Source organism: Schistocerca nitens, chromosome 3 (genome assembly GCF_023898315.1).
Source record: "Schistocerca nitens isolate TAMUIC-IGC-003100 chromosome 3, iqSchNite1.1, whole genome shotgun sequence".
Classification (NCBI taxonomy): domain Eukaryota; kingdom Metazoa; phylum Arthropoda; class Insecta; order Orthoptera; family Acrididae; genus Schistocerca; species Schistocerca nitens.
Genome location: NC_064616.1, coordinates 178,811,758 through 178,827,539, shown reverse-complemented (window position 1 = coordinate 178,827,539; position 15,782 = coordinate 178,811,758). Strand labels below are relative to the sequence as shown.

General features: G+C 41.4%; 1 protein-coding gene across 1 annotated transcript in view; it reads left to right on the top strand.

Annotated features, from left to right (window-relative positions):
- Positions 1-429: 429 nt before the first annotated feature.
- LOC126249133 (motor neuron and pancreas homeobox protein 1-like) overlaps positions 430-15,782 on the top strand; it is a 348,670-nt gene continuing 333,317 nt past the window's right edge. The window contains exon 1 of the mRNA XM_049950786.1: positions 430-519. Coding sequence (XP_049806743.1) covers positions 465-519 — 55 coding nt within the window. The 5' untranslated portion in view covers positions 430-464. The remainder of the gene's footprint in view (positions 520-15,782) is intronic.

Sequence of the window (15,782 nt, the reverse complement as noted above, 5' to 3'; positions counted from 1 at the left end):
GTGCGGGCGTATGGCGCGCTGAGCAGCGGGCGCGCGCCGGCAAGCTGGAGGTGCGCTCCGAGCCCGGCCGCGACGGCCCGCCGGCGAGCCGCGGCCGCACCAGCTTCTGCATCGAGTCGCTGCTGGCGCGCGGCGACTCGGACAGCGGCGGCACCAGCCCGCCCCCGCCGCCCCCGCAGCCGCAGCCGGCCGCCGCCGCCGCCGCCGCCGCGGCCGCCGCGCTCGTGCCGCGGCCGGGCCTGCTGTTCTCGCCGCCGCCGGCGCCGCAGCCGCCGCCGCTGCTCTACACCGTGTCCGGCTCCGCCTTCCGGCCGCCGCGCCAGGACGCGCCGCAGCCGCAGCCGCCCCCGCCGCCCCCGGGCTCCGCCTCCGCCTCGGCCGCCGCCTCCGTGTCGGCCGCCGTGGCCGCCGCCGCCGCCGCCGCCGCTGCCGCCGCCAGCGTGCCGCCCGCGCAGCACGTCCACATGGAGTGGCTGGCGCGAGCTTCGCTGCTCTACCCGCGCATCCCCGACCTCACAGGTCAGTAACCTACACTGCAACGGCTTATATACCATCAACATTTACATACGAACTACGGTCAGTGGCTGAGAGTACCTAGTACTACTCTCTGTATGCTTTCGTACGATGCCTGATAGCTTATCTTCGCGGTCCGTACGCACTATGTACGTTGGCGACAGTAGCATCGTTCTGGAGTCTTCCCCTTACGCCGGTTCTCTTAACTTTCGCAGTAGTGTTTCGCGAAAAAAAGTCGTCTGCCCTCCAGGCTTTACAAGCAAAGCTTGCGTGACATTTACTTCACACTCGAGTGTTGGTCTAACCTACAGATAAAAATCCAGTAGCACGTCTGTGAATCGCTTCGATGTCTTCCTGTAATCCGATCTGGTGGGAATCCCAAACACTAGAGCAGTACTCAAGATTGGATCTCAAACGTGTTCTGTACTCGGCCACCTTTATCGAAGAACTACATTTTCCTAGAATTTTTCCCAGTAACCCGAAGTCCACGCAATCCTTTCCTACAACCGACTTCACGTGCATACACCATTTAATGTCAACGCTACATATTTAATAAACGTGACTATGTTAAGCTGATGAAAATTTCGTCCATAAGGGACGGCATTATGAGGGCTGCGACTGTTGACAAATACAAATAAAACAGTTTCTGCGCCAGTCACTTGTTTATTTGGCCACTACGCGTTTCGATGCTTCACACCATCATCTTCAGGTGGAAAAATGGTTCAAATGGCTCTGAGCACTATGGGACTTAACATCTGAGGTCATCAGTCCCCTCATCTTCAGGTGGAGCACTGTTTATTTACATAGCTGGTGTTGATGAACAGTACAGACGTCACTTCGCAGTAGCAGACCAAGGACAGCGTAGGGTACGTTGCGGCTTTTGCAAGTGACAAAAATTGTTTGTTTAGAAAGGGCACTTTTGAGATTAAAAGCCATGAATTTCTGACGGTGAATTGGATTTACAGGAGCGGTAGAGTCGTAAAATGTGTGCGTAGCTGCTGCCTGATGCAAGTTCTCAGTAGTTATACTGATGTTTTACTACTCTACCGCTCCTGTAAATACAGTGCACTGTCAGAAATTCATGTTTTTAATCTCAAAAGTGCCTCTTCTAAATATACAGTTTTTGTTATTTGCAAAATCCCGCAACATAACCTACACCACCCTTGGTCTGCTACTGTGAAACGACGTCTGCACTCTTCACCAACACCAGCTAAACAATTCTGCACCTGACGATGATGGCGTGAAACATCGAAACGCGTAATGGAAAAATAAACAAGTGACTGACGCAGAAACTGTTTTATTTATATGTATCAAGCAACACAACACTAATACTATTTTAAAACATTATAGAACTGTTTTCTCCTATTCATCTGCATTAATTTTCATTTTTCCACAATTAGACAGCTGCTATTCAGCACACCAAATAGAAATTCTGTCTGAGTCAATCTGTACCCTCCTACATTCACTCAACGACGACATAGTTCCGTACCCAACAATATCAGCAAACAGTCGTAGGTTACTGGTCACCCTGTCCGAGAGATCACTTGCGTTTATGGGAAGAGATTTGCGCTGACAAACGAATTCGCATCCACACCGCATCGGCGAGTCTTTTACCCGCATCCACAGACATTAACATTTTGTAAGTCGTTTTAACTCGTTGTAGCTTTGACGGTCTTTGTCTTAAATATTCGTCTGCAAATTCGGACCTCGTAATTTACATATCATTGACCAAGAATGTAGAGGTCGATCATGACCACATTTTAATACAGCATAGCCTGTCGTTGTATAAGGTATTTTAAATCCGTCTGTGAACCTACAAGAAGGTGCGTATTTTTGTGACCAAACAAGTTTAGCGTGCTTGCTAAATCAAAAGACACTTAACTACAATAAATAATGAGCTTTGATTATACGTGTGGTATTTTATGTCAGATTTTCTCTCACATCGGGAAGTGTCACACACGGCTGTGAGCGAAAATCGGACAAAAAAATGCCGCAAGAAAAGTCAAACTTCAATATTTTTTGTAGCGAACTGCTTTTAGGTCTAAAAAGCAAGCTAAGTTGTAAATATATTTCATTACAAACCACTGAGGATGCTTCATATCAATAAAATATTTAAAAAAAAAACAGTGACAAAAATACGTACCTTCGTGTAGTTGCACAGACGGGTTTCAAAATACCTTTATAACTCTAAAGTAACTACGGACACTACGGCCACACAAATGATGAACAGCCTGTCATATTCTTGATTTATTCCTAAAGTTCTAACGTCCTATCATAATTATTGAAACAGATTTGTGAAATTATCTGCGAAAAACTTGGAAGTCAAATGAAGTCGTGTTACAAGTAGGCGTCACACATTGCATATTGTTTAAAAGTAATTACACAGTTCGTTTATCAAATGTGCGGAATGTGGTGCTACAGAAGAAAGGAGGAAATCAAATGAGTAGATCGAATAACTGATGAGGAGGGAATTAATCGAATTTGGGGGAAAAGAAACTAATGTCACAATCTGACTAAAAGAAAAAATTGATCGCTACGTCACATCTCGAGGCACGAATGAGTCGCCAATTTGGTAAAGAAGGGTAGTGTGCGATGGGGAATGGTTGTGAAAATTGAATTGAGGGACCAAGCAGCGAATACAGTAAGCAAGTTCAAACGGATGTAGGATGCAGTAGTTATACTGAGATAAACACACCTACACAGGATAGACTACCATGAAGAGCTGAATCAAACCAGTCTTCCGACTAAAAATCACAACAACGCGTTAATTCATTATAATGTTGAATCTTTTAAATTGCTACACTTCTCAATGTATTATTTGTGATGTATGTGTACATAAACATGAGTCAGCGTATTAAGTGAAGATTACAGTGGATGGAGTATCCTAGACGAACCTTCACGTAGCTTTGTTGCTGCTTTTGGTAACTGCATAAGTGACTGTTACCGTAGACGAAGCAGGAATGAGTCAGACGTAAAGCAGACGGAAATAGAATGCACCTGTAATTGTCCTGAAACAACTATGAAGGACATACTGCTATATATAGCCTTTTAGATGCCAACAACGAATCTACCCTTTGCAGGACACTGCGCAGTGAAGCAAATGTATTCGCGCTCCGTCCCAAATGGGAAATAATATTGACTTAAAACAATAATCATGATTTTCATCGTTTGCATGCGATGAAAATAGATGAAAATTGAAATATTGACACTGTCCTTCTACTTTTAACGACGAAGTAATTTTCACTGTAGATAGCAGTAGATGCATCCGCAACGGCGTAGGCATTTAATCGCGAAGTGAATATTAGTACGGATATTAGCGGAAATCCGTGTGCACGCAGACCTCTACCCACGTGTTATCTACCTGTGTGAAATAAGACGAACAATAATGTATTTCCGTTACATCCAGATCGAGAGTTGTACTATGAAAGCCACTCACCGTACAGTTGACGGCGAGGCGTACGTAGTCCACCAAAATAATATCCGTTCTTCCTTTTGTATTTGAGAAGAAAGCTTATGTGTATCAGCTAGAATGTCCCTTTATTTACCCACGTGATAATTACGTGACTTGTGTGGTGGTGGAAGTAATAGATTTTTTGAATCATGTCGGAACACGTGCACTCTGAATTTTGAGAGTTGGTTCTTTTCGCGCCTGTCTTGCCGACTCCCCCCTCGCATTTTGTTGAACAGTTCTGAGACGCTCCGCTCCGCACGAAACCGAGGCATAGTGCAAATCTTTCCTCTGATCCTTCTCCGTCTCATCCGTTAATCTAACTTGGCAAGGGTCCCAATTAGGCGAACAGTACTCCAGAATGCGCATTTCTTAAGCGGACTCCTTCGTGGGCAAATTACGCTTTCGTAGGATTATTCCCGAAAATTTCAGCCTGTTACTGCCTTCCCGACGAACTGATTGATGTGGTCGTTCAAGTTTAAATTTCTGCTAGGAGATACTCCAAGACACTTGACGATTGTGACTAAATCATCCGACGAATTGTCACCAGTTTAGCAAAATCGGACCTTTCTGTCTATTTATGCGCATCATAACACATGATCATCTCCAAGTGTTCCCCTAATTCGTAACACTTTTGCAATTACATTAGCTGCTCATATATTTCTGCATCGTTTGCGAAAAGCCTTAGAGAGCTATACGTGTTACTTGTTAGGTCATGCACTACTTTCGTTTCTTATTATGTGTGTTCTTAAACAACGGACTGAGTCCTCTTTCCTCGGAAGTCCAATCAGATGTCTTTTCCTATATCCGTAAGCATGTATGATATTAACTAGGCGACGGTGCGGAACGAGGAACACTGAATAAACCTGGATTTTACTATCGATACCCTTCTGTATCTTGCGAGGGAACGGGGCCCAGTTTCACACGGTCGGTCCTTGTGGAACTCGAGTTGATTCCTATAGAGGAGACTCTCGCTCTCCATAAACTTTATCATACACGAGCACAAAATGTATTCCGTAATTACCAACAAGGCGGGACATCTACAATTACATTTTTATTCCGCATGACACTGTAAGCTGTGTGACGGAGCATAAACTCACACTAGTGTGAATGTCGGTGCACTTGCCGTCACGGACATTAGGTGAAAAGTATGTGAGTTGTGGAAATGAAGACGTGGACACATCGCTACCGAAACGCTGAGAAATAATCCTCACTTGGAATGTTTTCAGACCGTAAACTTATACGCTCTACTGTTAAATGACATGGAAGCTACGTGTAACATTTCTTTAAATAAGATTTGTAACGTGCCCCATCTGAACATCCGTGAGATTTGCGTATTTGTGCGCAGTGAATGTATCGGATGTTGCACCTAAATGCATACATTTCGACCTAAATGGAGTAATCTAGTATCACCTTGCGCTAGTCCAAGTAGGTGATTAATTTAAATATGAATCGAATAGCAACGCAGACAGGACTGAGCCTTGCGCTATCCCCGTGCTCGTTTTCCTTGATCCGATGACCAACGAGATATTTTTATCAGTATTTGTCTATAAGATAGTATTTGTAGTGGGTTGTTGACGAAAGCTTTGGGCAGGCCAAGAACAGTCAGTCTGTTTGATGATACATGTAAGCGCATATTATTATATACACTCGGCAGAAATGTAAATGCAGCAGGTATTCTTTCCGTTAGAGCATTTCTCAAATAGGCCTGTATCAGGATTTCGCTGACGCTGTCCTTTTTGAAATTCGGCGCTGCCCCTTTTGAAATTCAAATTACTGTCTGGTAGCTGCTTTCATTTACCATCCATGCAGCATTTAGCACATTAACTAGACTTTTCTTTTCCTATAGCGGTAGACGGGGGATTATTTATTAACGTATGCTGGTCAGTCTAGTGCAGTGTTTCCGTACAGCAATGCTCTTTCTAATTCTAGCAACAGGAGAGGTTGTAATTTCTCTTGTCTGCTTTCTACGCTGTGTATTTCAACATCGGGATCTGTTGACGGGAGTGTCAACTTCGTGAAAATGATCTGCCGTATTCGCTTGCTCATTCTTGCATTCGTTGGTTGCTAGGGCGTTCTTTTTTTTTTTTTTTCTTTATGTAATTTTTCGTTCCATTTCTCTAGCTATAATGTGTTTGTTTACTGCAGCGCAAAGGTCTTCCCACTTGTATTTTCTTTTTTTCTATTTCAGCCGTTCTATCGCTTTGACCCCTTTGTGCTTCGGGTGCAGGTAGTAGATCCGTAAGCAGGAAGCTTTCTTATGACTAATCATAGCTTACTGATATTCTGCATGACATCAAGTAAAAGGGGTGGCGGGGGGGGGGGGGGGGGCTTCCACGGTATAGTTTTCTCTGCTGCACTTTCAGAAATCCTCGCAAGATTGTGACAATTTTCTTCGGCCTCTATAAAAGAACTCTAATATATGCCAACGTATAGTATGTTCTTTCGGTTTCTATTATTACCTAGTTGGCCTGCAAAACTAGGGCAATCTATAGAGGAATCCGTGTACGTAACACGTGTGAAATACCGAGGGCAGTTTATATTGATATATTGTTATACGATATCGTAGCTATGCGTTGTAGAAATAACAACGGTTGCATCGAACGGTTCCATCGTCTTTTGGAAATACCTGGAAATATGACAGCACTAAAACATAATATGTCTGCATATATATATTTGTAGGCTGCAGCCACCGTACGATTTGTGATTGTGCGCCAGTGAGCCAGGGGAACCAGTAAACATTTCCTACTTCCATATTTCATTCCCGACAGAATAATTGTCATATAAACCCAAACTGTGTCGTCGTAGCTATTACGTGGAATGTGTGCGTTGCTAAGTAACACATTTCTTGAACCTAGGTAGAGCCGAGGAAATATATTTCTTGTGAAATGCGTAGAGCAATCTTTAAACGGGTATTTTGTTTTCTATTTCGAGGTTCTTTTACGCGTCCTCTTCTTCCATGGCGTCATAGACGCGTTTGATAAAAAGAAAAGAAAGGCAAGCGCCGTACGATTCTTTCGAATTCTGTGATTAGCGAGGACTGTATTACTACAACTATCTAGAGATGCGGTTGTTTACTTACTGAAAGGAAAATAGAGAAATTTCTCCGTATATTCAGCCAGCTCTATTTGTTGACCCTAATAAGCCGACATGCCATCCACCTATCCAGAGCATCGATATCTAGGCGCATAGGACTAAATTTGCTGACGTCGGCACCAAGTGGTACAAATGTCACTTGCCTTTGAAATCTCCACAGGGTGAGCGCAGTTCTTTCAACATCTTCTAACATAATCGTAAAACTGGTGCACGATATACGCTTGCGTCTCTTAACAAGTCATTTATATGGATTGATCTGTCTGGGAACTAAATTTTTTGGAAGTTTTACACAGGGGGAAGCTGCAGACTCTGTTCATAGTATTTTAAAAAATCCTAGTGGCTTCTGATAGACTGTCCGATAGAAAATTTCTCTTAGATCAATGTTCCGTGTTAGCTGTGCCTTTGTATAGTAGCTTGCGAACTGCAGACGTTACAGGCCACTTCACTAAAGCAGGTATTGTTGAAATATATCGTGTGCGGCTCACACACACCTGCTTTCAAAGGAGCACAGCTTTCATATATTCAATGAATCATTTTTGTTGAGTTGGTGTTCTGGGTCATCTATGACACAGAATGCGCCATAAGTGACATAAAACAAACTGAAATAACACAAAACAGAATTACAAAACACGGAGCTATGAAATACCACAATTGAAATATCATTGAAAATAATATATGTTACAATAATTTATTTGATTTTGTAACTTTTAATAATGAGAGGGAAAGTGGAGTTCGTTCACTCTAGGAGGAATCAAATGCTTTACGGAAATCGAGTGGTTCAAAATGGTTCAAATGTCTCTGAGCACTATGCGACTTAACTTCTGAGGTCATCAGTCGCCTAGAACTTGGAACTAATTAAACCTAACTAACCTAAGAACATCACACACATCCATGCCCGAGGCAGGATTCGAACCTGCGACCGTAGCGGTCGCTCAGCTCCAGACTGTAGCGCCTAGAACCGCACGGCCACTCCGGCCGGCAAAATCGTGTGAAATACAATGCCGAGTAGCTATTCCAAGTGAACGATACTGAATATTCTTAACATGATCCAGAATCACACTTGGTAATGCGTTTTATTGTTTTACTTTTGCAATAAAAACCAAGACAGTCTTAAACACTTACATATAGATAGTATTGTCTGTTATTCCCTTCACAGAAAATTGGAACTAAGGTATCTATTTAGGAAACAGAATCTGTGTTAATCAAACCACGAAGACGTCTTTCGTAAAAAGAAGTGACGACCACAGATAACGAAGCGCAGGATCGCGCTGAGTTGCCAAGAAAACAAATTCAGTGCCTAGGCGAATTTGTTCAAGTGCGAGCTTTGTACGAGTGTTCACTCACGTCGCCTAATTTAAAACTCAAAACAGAACGGAATACTGTTATTATAATTTTTCAGTTAAATTCCGAACTATGTACCAAGCAATTCCTGGGTCGAAGCGCTATCCAACTGTGGAATTTTTGAGTTAACGTTGTTAATTAATCTATTTGCCATTACCTGTGTCTGACAGCGTTAGAAAAGGACTGCATCTCCGGCGTTTATGAAACTATAAGTGCACAATTTAACAAGAGCTATAGCCAGAGCGGGTAAATTCTGTAGTCAGAATGTTATCTTGCGCGGTTTTTAATTCACTGGATTCCATCCTGCAGGATAACCTTTTGTTGTTACTTACTGTGTGAGGGAAATACGGCGCTTTTTTTCACAATATTTCGCGTAACTTCCTGCTTCTGTCGTGTGTCTGACTTACTAACACTCCAATGTGTTGCACTCGGTTGAAGGTGCTATTCCTTATTATGGCCGGTAGTATCTCATTAGGAAGACGGAATTCTCAAGCGTAGCAGGGCACTGCAAATCGCTCTAATTTCTGCTGCTGCCTCTGACCAGTCGGCGATGCGAGGGGCGTTCCTGATATGTTTGCGCACGCGCCGCATGTTGTATCATGGCCGACGTAGGGAGCTGTTTATAATCTTCCACGCTGTTTCTCCGTTCTATCTCCTCCCGGATTATACGTATGAAGCTCACACTTGCATCCAGTAGCCTACTGTTTGCACTGATTGTACGCATCAATGACGGAGTGCTACCACCACAACAAGAGACGCACTTCCTTTGAATTATCGCTCCGCTGGCATACTAGCGACACAGGAACACTGTCTCCCTGTCTCATGGCACGCTTTCGTGGTCGGTTGTTCATTTGCAGGTCTAATTTAAAACGCCCGATTCCATTATTTATGTTGTATATGCATTAAGACACTGACAGAACTAAAAAAAACTTAAAGAGACTGAATAGCATAAAATTTTTCTTGTACGTAATTATAACAACGTTTCTCACAAGCTAAATAAAAGAAAATCATCGAAAATACTTCCTGTGCAAAACGACTTCCCGGGAATTAAGATTTTTGAAACCACGACTTTAGTTACCACCTAGATAATTCATCGTTTGTCTGGCGATGCTGTTTTTCGCATAGAAGTAGCACTTTCTACCGGTGATCTCATTCAAGCAACTTTATGCACTTAAAGGAGTACTTACAGGACGTAGACTCGCACGAACTAACAGCAAACAAGAATATACTGCTATATTTAAAAACGATGGATATCCAGTCACACGTTCTTTCTTAATGGCCGGCGGATTTGCTTTTTCTTGTCTGGTGTAGTTTACAGGCAAAAAAACAACACCACATTTATTTTGGACAGTAGCTGCCAAGGTAATTCGAGGTAATTTTTTAACCAGATATTTGATTCATATTCGTCAAAGTAATTTCACCAAACTGAAAGCTATAGTACGCCACTCAAAGCACCACCAGTGTTCCTTGTACTGTTATTTGCAAAGAGAACGCCAAGAAGGACGTATACTCAGATATTGAAAATATCTGGCAGACACTAATGGCTCCAACTGAAGAGAAAGAAATGAAATTCTATGTCATATGAAAATTAGGAGAACTGAAATTTTGATAGCAATGGTATATAACGTTAACTTCTCGATGGTAGCTTATACATACTTTTTATGTATCGAACAGAAATGACGAGTAACCTACCAAGCTAGACAGGGAGCGTTCAAAATCAAGTAAGTCAAAGAATGACATTAAAGAAATCCTGCAAGTCTTATGGAAAGAGAAAAATTGCCCTGGTCAAATCTCGATTACATTAAATATTTTAAGCCGCACGGGCAATTCGCGAAAAGACTGTAGACGAGTGCAAACTTTATTGATTCATCGTACTAAAGGTAGCTAGTATTGATGTGCACATAAACTTCCTAAATCGGACTCCGCAAGCGATGGCTTCAAATTAAGATTGAAACAGTGAGACTGGGTTAGCTTTGAGGGTAAATTGTCATAAAAACCATGTCTAGACTTTATAAAACTTATTAAGACTTTTTAAAAGTTTTTGAATATGTCTCTCTAAACTTCAGTATCGTTCAAAGGATGTATTAAAATATCTCGTTAGATTCCGCAAACTAATTCAACAGCAAAGTCTGTGTGGAATACCGTAAAGTATTAAAGATATCCATCGTATTACACGTAACCATACAGTGTCGCTTTCCTTGGTTCACTTTTCAAGAAATCCTCATCCACGATCTCGAATTTCGTTGCCTTCCACCTATAATGAAAATCACGGGTTCGAGACCCCTATCACACGTGAATGTGGATTTTAAATGTACCGTTAATGTGACTACCGCGAACACAATAACAAAGTAAATAAATGGGAAGGGTTAACAATAATATGTCATGCGTGACCACAGAAATTGACAGAACTCAAGGTAACAAGTGCACATGGCTGATTGCACGAATAACACTGCGAAAAAATGTATCAGGAACTTACTTGTTTTCCCGGCGCAATTCTAATTCTCAATATTTCAATATACCGTACATGGTTTCAATCTAAGAATCCGACTAAGCAACGTAATTTCATTTTTACTCGCCTTGTGCCGTAATTCAGGAAAATACTGCGTTCTTTCTCAATTCGTTACATACGGAACGTTAAATTTTAATAAAATGTAACATGAAAAAAACCGACGTTTCTGATGAATGCCACGATTATGGTTACTACGTGAACCACATAATAGCAGGAAACGAAAAGAATCAACTTTAAATATTTTCTTTATAATTTCGTACAGTATTATAAAGATGTGATTCGTCATAACTCCCAGACGCGAGTTATTCTCTAGAAATACAGCAGTGTCTGATCTAAAGGAGGTCAGTAAAATATTTGTGATTTCTAATTGATATTTCCCATAGTTTTTAGAAACATTTCAACTTGTCGTTAAATCCTTCAGAAGCAAACTGCGCAAAAATATCAAGCCAGTACCAACTTGCGTTAAATATTTATTACTGACGTCTTACCAGTGTGGCCGAGCGGTTCTAGGCGCTTCAGTCCGGAACCGCGCGACCGCTACGGTCGCAGGTTCGAATCCTGCCTCGGGCATGGATGTGTGTGATGTCCTTAGGTTAGTTAGGTTTAAGTAGTTCTAAGTTCTAGGGGACTGATGACCACAGCAGTTAAGTCCCATAGTGCTCAGAGCCATTTGAACCATTTTGACCTCTTAACAAATGCCATGACTGCGTTTGTGAAAGTAGATTAATTCCATTGACAGGTGACAGTTCGATATATTATTTTGATCCACGTCTTTTACTTTAAACATATCGAACTCTTGGGAAGTTATCTTCAAGCACTGCATAATTTAAGTGTATGTAGCGCTTGGAGATTCGCTCCCAATATGTGTTCAATAAATTAACGAAAACAATGTTAATCATATGTAGCTGTAGAATGAATGGAATTACTTTTTAAATACATAATATATCTATATAACCACTTACACTGCTAGGAATGTTATTTTTATTTGAACTAGATATCGAGAACATGTTGGACTAAGTGACAATAACCCAGACACCTTTTTCTGCCACATGAAAAATGAACGACACACAGCAGACCTATTGGAAAATGCTGTCGATATATTACGCACAATACCAAAAGGACCTACAGTGAATATATTGGAAAAAATTGACATATATTGACTCACAAGAAATTATCCGCATTTAATCTTCAGTCAACGAATTGACCTAAAATGTAAACAATTTCTCGAAAACTTTGTCGAAATTATCCACCAAGGTCCAGGATAAACCATAACACAACCAAGGACAAAATTTAACTTAATAACACAACACCACATATACCCATTCAATATAACTCAATAACATCGCTGGCAGAATTCTCAACAAGCAGATGTAACCATACAATATCGCTGATCATCTGACATAATTGCTGTCACGAAATTTCAACTGGTAATTAAGTTTATTTCTGACTATTATTAAAGAAATGCCAGACTAGAACATACAACTGATTACTACGTGAATAATGACTAAAGAATATAATCAGTAAACAAATAGCAACAGAAATAACAAAATCGCTGATCAACTGTCAGCTAAAGACTAAAATTTATTTCTAACCACTACTACAAGAAAAGTCAGAATATACTATAGAACTGATTATTACTGCTACAACAACGTAAAATATAATAAGTAATAAATAGACAGCTTCAGAAACAATGATACTGCATGGAAGTCATGATTTGGAAAAGTATGTAAAATCACGTTATTCAAGAGTAACTTACATGTAATGCAACAAATGCACCAACATTTACTCGATGTTCTGTTACAGTTAACCTGATGATGGTTGTAAGGCCGAAATAGGCTCATAGTTCAAATTAAAATAATGTTCATAGCAGCGTAACTGGTTATATAAATATATTACGTCCTTAAAAGGCATTTACTACGCAGCAAGCCCAGGAGTTAAAGAACAGAAATACATCTTCAATAGTAACGAGTTCGCTGTCGGCTGGATTTTAATCCTCGTGTAATACAGAGAAATGGGTACACAAACTATGAATGCTATGAGTATGGCGGGATAAAGACCAATTTTGTAAATTTGTGCACTATTTAGCTGTTTTTCACTAGTAGAGATTGCAGTGATAAGTTATTGGAATAGTGCTAATATTATGTTCAAAATTCTGGTGGCGTAAACGTTCTTGGCTTTGTTGTATGCAAAAGTAGATATTCACGCGTTGGCAGCTGGGCTCCAAGCGACCACGATTGCTTTAGTGTCAGTGAAACAGTGGACATTGAGTGAAGCAGGCGCTCTTCTGTTGAAACCAGTAAAACAGCTCAGTTTACGACGCCACAAACAGTGCACTGACGGTAACTATTGTAGTTCTCTTCCGTATCTGTCGCACTATCGGTGGTAAAGTGGACAGCTGGTATCTCTCTATCCTCTAGGTCAGTGACAGTCAACCTGGTCCCTACCACCGACTAGTGGGCGTTCCAGCTTTCGTAGTGGGTGGTAGGTGCTGGGGGCTTTAAAAAATTTTCGTTAAGGTTTTTGTAAAATTTTGACAAAGTATTTGGTAAGTAATTATTATCATAAAATGCTTTAACTTGCTGTAACTCTGCCCTATAAGTTTTATAAAGTTGCTTACCTACTTTATAAATCACCATTACTGTGGAACTGGTGAGGGGTAGGTGAAAAAGGTTCATTACCCCTGCTCTAGGCTATGTCTTGAAACTATATCCGGCTAGCAAAAAGCTGCGGAGGCACACAAGGAGCGCCGTGTAAACAGCAGATGGCTGAACACCAGTATCAGACTCGCATGTACGATTCAGGACGAGAAATAAAAAGTCTCAAGCATCATAGCTGTAGAATGTACACGTAGACATGATCTGAGCTGTAGTACACACGACAAAGATTCCTCTTTAAGTACAATTTAATTCACTTGTTGGTAGGGAAATGATTAGGGACGTACTTCCTGAGGTCGTACAGTCACCCGGGCTAGTATTTAAGTAACCACTGGGGCAGTGGCTTACTACGATGTAGGGGAACAACAGAGAATTCAAATTTGTACAGACAACAGCTCCGTGCCGCATCAGAACTCGAAGCCATATCTCTACCTAGTGACACGTTGAATATCAGTGTCATGAAGAGAGGAGAGAGGGTCAACTAGGCGTCCTCATAGCTCATTTGGTAGCGCACTGACAGCGCAGGAGGCCGGTCAGGATTCGACTCCCCGACTGGCTCACAGCTTCAACTTCGCAAATGTTTATGAGAGCGTGAAGACTGCTGAAATATAAAAGCATTACGTCTCAGTAACCACACAACATTTACATCAGGATGAAAAACATTAATTTTAACACTGCTCTAGAATACTGGCGCCATTTGAAAAATAACGTGGCTTTAACGAAACCTTTTAAAAACAAGTGGTACTGCGGGCCGATAGAGTAATGTAGTAAATTGTTGTGGAAAGAATCGGAAAGGCCTGAAACCCTGTGTACGTTGAGCCTGCAGTTTTACGGTCATCAAGATCAACAATATAAGTTAAAGTCGCCTAATGGAGAGGGAGAATTTTTGATGCTTGTTAGCTTCTTGAAATGTTAAGTCATGAGAAACATCTACATAGTTACTCCGCAAGCCACCAGATGGTGCAGGGCGGAGGTTATCTTCTACCATTTCCAAACATTCTCTTTCCCCTTCCACTCGCAAATGAAGCGAAGAGAAACGACTGTCTACACGTCTCTGTATGAACCCTAGTTCCACTTGTCTTCGTGGTCCTTACGCGAACTGTACGTTACCAGTGATTCGCCTGTATCGTGTGGATACCTCTCTAAAGCAAAGCCGATAGTGCCAGACACTTACGGAATCGTGCCACACGTTTTTCAGGATGAACAGTGATAACCTCCCATTAAATTTGCTAGTGTCTTGTTGAGATATACTAGGTTTGTTGACTCCAGAAAACAGGTTCACTAATTAAAAAATGATTCAAATGGCTCTGAGCACTATTGGACTTAACATCTGAGGTCATCAGTCCCCTAGAACTTAGAACTACTTAAACCTAACTAACCTAAGGACAGCACACAACACCCAGCCATCACGAGGCAGAGAAAATCCCTGACCCAGCCGGGAATCGAACCCGGGAACCCGGGCGTGGGAAGCGAGAACGCTACCGCACGACCACGAGATGCGGGCTAACGTACGATTCCTCTTTCTATATGAAGAATAATACTGAAATTACACCACACGTTTTATTCGACCTTGCCTCCAATTTTTCAACAAAATGAAAGGAACTTAAGCACGTTTCAGTTGCTGTACCCGCAATGTTTACGTAATTCTGGCATCAGAGTATCTTTACTTCTCTGTACTGTGTAAGAACTACAGTTTAGAAGTATAATTATTTACATTAGGAGGACATCGCATTTGTTCTTTTATCTACTCGTACATTTTGCGTACAAAAAAGCCAAGAACGGTTACATCCCAAGTATTATTGACATAAGTAGTTGCAGTTTTCCAACAACGTTTACCGAAAGAATGCAACAACAGGATCACCTTAAAAAAAATCTTACTATCGAAAGTCATTCGCCAGTTTAGATTCATGAAGCAAATAAGACATTAGTCATTAAGAATATGCCAAAAGATTTCAAAGATTAAATTAATTGGCCACCGAAAATAAAGCTGCCTCCAGTAATTTCATATATATAACGCAAGTAAAAAGGTGCAGAAAGAACTGGTTGCTTCATCTAGGCTATAGAAATATACAGTTGAAGATCGTTCTTTAGAAAGAATCAGAAGAGACATGCAGTCACATAGCCGATGAGGCTGTTAACTTCATTGACTTTATTACAGATGGAGTGGTCCTGAATGATTTGTCAACAAGGTGAAATTGGGTCGCACTGTGGAATAAACGAA